General features: G+C 35.9%; 2 protein-coding genes across 3 annotated transcripts in view; one reads left to right on the top strand and one right to left on the bottom strand.

Annotated features, from left to right (window-relative positions):
• LOC132167248 (F-box protein At3g07870-like) overlaps positions 1-1,700 on the top strand; it is an 8,582-nt gene extending 6,882 nt beyond the window's left edge. Inside the window, exon 3 of one of the 2 annotated variants that reach the window (XM_059578157.1) lies at positions 1,313-1,700. In XM_059578157.1, the coding sequence (XP_059434140.1) occupies positions 1,313-1,427 (115 nt within the window). In that variant the 3' untranslated portion in view covers positions 1,428-1,700. The remainder of the gene's footprint in view (positions 1-1,312) is intronic. The other variant, XM_059578159.1, reaches the window with a different exon arrangement.
• Positions 1,701-3,474: 1,774 nt separating this feature from the next.
• Positions 3,475-5,868, bottom strand: part of LOC132163222 (E3 ubiquitin-protein ligase CHIP) — a 9,180-nt gene continuing 6,786 nt past the window's right edge. The window contains exons 5-8 of the mRNA XM_059573433.1: positions 4,452-4,585; positions 4,188-4,341; positions 3,972-4,082; positions 3,475-3,873 (exon numbers count right to left, since the gene is read on the bottom strand). Of these exons, the coding sequence (XP_059429416.1) occupies positions 3,748-3,873; positions 3,972-4,082; positions 4,188-4,341; positions 4,452-4,585 (525 nt within the window). The 3' untranslated portion in view covers positions 3,475-3,747. The remainder of the gene's footprint in view (positions 3,874-3,971; positions 4,083-4,187; positions 4,342-4,451; positions 4,586-5,868) is intronic.

Here is a 5,868-nt window from a genome sequence, read left to right as displayed (position 1 = left end):
CTGCTGGTATTGAACCAACCTTGTTTCCTTGTCAAGTGCACGAGAAGGCTTAGCAGTCGACGAGGCTTGGGAGCAATCCAAGCCCACCACTACCGGAGGCATCTAAGGATGAACCACAACAGAAGAAGACGTGGTCTTCACCAGCACCACAACTGGAGACAACCCAACAATACGTTCTACACCAGACCCTTTCGCCGTCGTCTTCAACCCGACCTTACTCTCTTTACAATTTTTCTACTCATTACTATACATCTTAGGAGGAAAGTTTAAATTTACATTCATTTGGTACTAAATGTATTCTCACACCTTGCTCTGAAATTTGAAAAGTTTACTTTGTTCGTGGAACTTTTTTTTATCATTGCCTAGAACTTGAATGGGCCCTTATGAACCAGATCAAGATTATGCTTGTTTCATTTAGTGGGACCTTCTATTACGATGAATCCTAGTCTTGGACAAGCAACAGTTGAGGCAAAAAATTATGATACTTAGATGATCTTGTACCATTCGATTTGAAACTTTCCTGGCATCATATTTTGTTGTAATTATTTTGGACTTTAAATGTTACCATTATATATATATATACCACTTTAGACATATACACAATAGGAGATAATGATTGGACAATATATATATATATATATTGTCCAATCATTATCTCCTATTGTGTATATGTCTAAAGTGGAGACCTTAAACTTTAGTGTGCTGACTCTTTATTTCCATGCTATGGATTTATTATGATTCCATGTATTGCATATGGCCATCCGGAATGTGTTTCAAACCCTAGTTTATATGTTGCTAGATATCTACCGAACTTTAGACTCTGGCTTCAGATTCTCAAATGCATAACAAATAGTTACGATATTTTATCATTTACCTCTCAGTTTTGGAAAGCACAGTGAAAGCTGTAAAATGTAAAACAATTTCTATATTGCATTTCCTTATGTGCTACTGCTACACCGATGTATACTATCAAGATGATTTTAAATGAAAGAAATTTGAACACGTTGGCATCAGCTTTACAAAGTGAAATGGTTCAATACTTTTGCTAATCTGCTATGTATTCCCACTATGTCTGAGCTTGATGAAGCCAACAGTTTTGGTGGCATCCTGGTGGTATATAAAGTATAAAACAGAGACAAAGAAAAGGGTGATAAAGAGAGTAGCCATTCAAGCAAGTAACCTTGTGGCTGGAATGCAGAATTAGTATTTGAGAGTTTCTTAGAAGACCTTTTGAATCTATTCTTAGCTAGAAGATTAAATTGACATTGTTTGAATGTCTGTTTTTCTAACATTACGTTGTATGTTCTCTCAGTTGTTCTGAAGGTGAATCTTCGGAAGGGACCGAAACTCTTTTTCTCGTTGAACAAGGCAAGCCAAGAAGTGCATCAAAATCAACTTCATTTTGGCCAGTTGTTGATGGAGAATAGGTAATATGTTTTGATGTTGCAGAGGACGAGGTTTTGACCTAATACCTGCTTTGATGTGAAAAATCTTTTCATGTTGAGCTCAAAGCTTTGAAAACTTTTGTGCATATACTTCGTAGCACTGAGGTTTCCGTTTTCTCAGCTTAGTTTCATATATTAGCTTCTGTTATATAGCCTTTGGTGTTTGTTGAAGGAAAGGATAGAGTTGGGAAAATCCTAGTTTTCTTGCTGTTTGTTTCTCTAGTTTCTAATCTAAACTACTCTCTCCTTTTTTTTTCCTCTCAATTTACACTTCTGAACTTTCAATTTTAATCAATTTACCCCTGCGGTTAGTTTTAGCCGTTAACTTCTAATAGAAATGCCTAAAAAGACCAAATTACCCTTTGAATTTTGTTTTTGTTTTTTTTTTTGTATTTTTGTTTTTTTTTGTGTAAAGAAGTGAGAGTTAGTATAACATTATTTAAAATAATACTAATAATAACAATAATAATAATAAGGAAAAACTTTACTATAGACTTATAAACTATCGCGCATTTTTAGAAGACTTTTTCAAAATTTAAAAACTCTCAATTTATACTCTTGAACTTGCAATACCAACTTAATATGTGTAATTCATTTCTTTCCTGATTAGCGAACAAGTATCTTAACCAAGTTATCTACTCTTATTAGGAAAAAAAAAAAAAAAAAAAAAAAAAAAAAAAAAAAAAAAAAAAAAAAAAAAAAGAGATTAGAAAAGATTATATACACTCTTCAACGAAGGTGTAGACAGCACATGGACTATTTTAATTGAAATGTGGGCTAAATTGTGAGAATTGGCCCTAATTAATTGTCTTATTGAGAGAGAAAATTAAAGAATCTGCTAATATTGGCAAAACTACCACTGCTATTAACCAATGAAAGTAATTCGTAGTAAAAACAAGTTACACTCGGGAAAAAATAGTTATATAAACATAAAGTTTGTTTCAGCCTATGAAAGGAAAGATGGTCCCCAACCCATCACTTTAGATTTGCTAAAGCAGGTCTACCAGTGTAAGGACAAGTAGAGCAATTTGTGAATGTCTCTTTGGTGGGCTTGATTTTACCAAAGATGATGAGAAGGTGAATTCCCAATCACTTATGTATTGAAGAGACTGCATCTTGTTGCGCTGATGCAATTTATTAAAGTGCAGGCTAAAACAGGTAAAATCAGAAAATTTAAGGTTCGATACCTTGGTTTACCAATTATCTTAAAAACTTAACAAATGGTGATTTGACATAGTTGGAATATAGGAATTTTCTATACTAGGTTTTATTTGTTTTCGTTATTAAACTATGTAATCAAATAGTAGGATTTGATTACCAATTTTCTATTATCTCCATCTACCCCAATTTGCCTACAAATATGAGCCATCTGTATTGTAAATATCATCAAGTAATAAGATCACAATGTAAACCCTTTGGACAATTTTCAGTGTGGACATAAGCATCTAATGCCGAACCCCCTTAAAATCCATAGTCTCCATTTCACATTTCTATCACGTACAAAACTTTGCATTGTAGTACTCGCAACCTTTAATAGACGAGCTTTCTTTTATTACAGTAAAGCTCCCAACCCTCCCAAGGCTACCGGTAACACCATAAAAAGAGGTAAAAACATGAACAGAATAAGAATAGCTCTTTCTTACAAGCAAAATGCTCACACCCATGATGGCTCACTCAAGAAACCTCACGGGAATTTATACCAAAACCATTTGTCCAACACACCCAGTCCTCCAGCAAAACTCAAACCCCATCATCCAAATACACCCAAGGGTTTGGTCGTGTCTTTTGCGTATGTTTGCACAAGGACACAAAACTGGGATCACGACTTGTCCAAAATGCTATATGACGCCATCTGATTGCATCCCATGCTTTGTGCACACGAGACACAAGCCGAACTCCTCTTCATATCCTTGTGTTACTAGATTTGATAGGTTGTATTCATACAAAGTTTCCCTTCAAACTAGGTTAGAAAATTCATTCAACCCAATCTTTAAAGTTAACATTGATATTAGAACATGTAATTCTCGGATGCAATAAAATCTGCAGCACTAGTGTTCTATTTCTTCGAAAATCACCACCCTTTATGGGCGCTCATTACACAATCTGTACAAGCTGGCGAACTGGTTATGAAAATCTATACAATTCAAAAGATGGGAGGGAGGGACCTAAAATATGAGATTATAACAAACACCACTGATGATGCATAGCAATACCCAAATATGAGAAAGGATACTGCAGTCAAGACCACATTATAGTCCAGATGATGTGCACAACTATCACAATTCAGCATCAACTTCAACTTTCAATCTGCCCTGTAGGCCCAACCATGTTTATCTAGAAATGCTTCAACTGCTTCCTTTATCGCCAAGTTTGGTATCAACTGCGATTGATCAAGCTGTTCACGAGTGATTGGATCAAACGTACCCACCTACAAATCGTGCAAAAAGTTGGATACGGCGGCAAATAGACGAAAGAAGAATGACCAACTCTAAACTGAAACACACTATATCCAAAAGCAAACATCACCTTCTGAAGATGGTCAAGAATCACTGATCTCTCATATGTAACCCCACTTGGAGTGATGACAGGATCACGGAAAATATCGAGCGTGATTTTACAACAGAGATAGTCCGGCACCTTAGATACACAACCAGTGTTCCCACCACATAATTAAAGTAAAAACTCATCAAACTATATTAAAAAATTAATTAATTAATTAAAGAGAGGTACCAAGGAACTCACCTCTGTTGGCATGTCAGCTTCTGCAGCTTCTCTAAACAGTCTTTTTAGAGCCTCTAATTGTTCCAAGTGGGAAGTAGCAGATTCGTCCACAAAACCTTCCAATTCAGAATTCTCTAGCACATGTTTTTCTTCAAGAGCGGTCTCACAAGCTTCTCTGAGACGAACAACAATTTTATCCAAAAGTAAGCAACAAACATGCAAAAACTACTCATAAAAGGGTAACCGTTTACAACATCATAGGTGAAACTCACTGGGAAAACATACTTCAAGCTTTGCAATTCCCATGTACGTGTTAAGTATGCATTCTCCCACTCCATGTATTTTGCTTTTGCGAGTTCCTGCCAGATCTCGTCCACCATGTAGCTCTTAGGGTTGGCACCTCTTCCAAGATCTAAAGCCTATACGAGTAAATTTATCAGATATGATGCTTTTTTGATGAATAATAATTTATTGAAGAAGAAAAGCTCGCTTACATGAAAAGTATACAAGAGAAGCAACCACCCTATTGGTGTCGAAAATCTAAAAAGTTTAACAAAATCTACAAGATTAGAGGAGAAATTAGGAACAAAAGTAACAGCCCACTCTAAAAGGGAGCTGGAAAGAAGCTTTGCAACACATTAGACTTACAGTCCTCGAAAAGACATCAATTTCTTTCTCCAAATGCTCCACATAAGTAAAACAGGGATGATTTTCCAAATGGCCTATGTGTATTGTCTCAACCCTGCGTCTTCCAACATTAAAGTAACTCAAGAATATTGCCCGCCATGGCCCACGAGGCTCCAAATAAAATGAGAACCAAGTGCCATATCTTGCAAGTAAACTCGTAATGGATGAGAAGTTGGTTTACAGTCTCCTCGCTCTTCTTACAAAGACAAGACTTGACAAGGCTAAGACCCCGCCTCCTAAGGTTGTAAATTGTATGGATTTTACCCAAAGCTGCCGTTCAAGTGAAAAAAGCAATACAAGGTGGAGCCTTAACCTTCCAAACGGTCTTCCAAAGAAAAGAGGAAGACTCCCAATTGTAACGAATTGTAATAGCTCTTCACTTCAAACTTGTGAAAACATGGAACATTACTCCACCAAATACTCCTCCAAGGAAAGGATTACTTTTAAGGGAAATCAAGACAATATAGAATGATCCAACGTCAAACAGCCCTCTGTTGGAAGGGGCCCAACAAAGCTTATCTTCACCCTCCCGTCTCAAACTGCTACTATGTGTTGTACTGGTCTAAATGCTGGATATATAATTTTGATAAGCACATAGAAATCCAATACAAGTAATGAAATAGAAGAAAGATCAAGGAAAGTACAGGGCTATGCCTTAGTAAAACCATTCTAGAAGCAACTCATCAGGAAGGGCCACTATATATGAATTTGGAATTAGCCTAGAAGGGGGAATCTATAAATGATTATAAAAGGTAAAACACAGTTTTGCTTAATTGCCACATCTATTATAACATTACAAATTGCCTCAAATCTGGTGGAATTTTGGTAAGCAATGTAATTACCGTCTACCTCACCATATGGTGATTTCTCCAAAATTTTTGAGTTTAGATTACATGCATTATTTCTTTATCAACATTCAGTTATCGCACCCTAGAACATAAAGTCACACATACTAAAATAAGATTCAAAAGATACTATACAAAAATCCAAAAGAAAATAGTAACAACCATAATGA

This window comes from Corylus avellana, chromosome ca1 (genome assembly GCF_901000735.1).
Source record: "Corylus avellana chromosome ca1, CavTom2PMs-1.0".
In the NCBI taxonomy this organism is placed as follows: domain Eukaryota; kingdom Viridiplantae; phylum Streptophyta; class Magnoliopsida; order Fagales; family Betulaceae; genus Corylus; species Corylus avellana.
The sequence above is the reverse complement of the archived record's forward strand: the minus strand, read 5'-3'. Positions and strand labels throughout refer to the sequence as shown.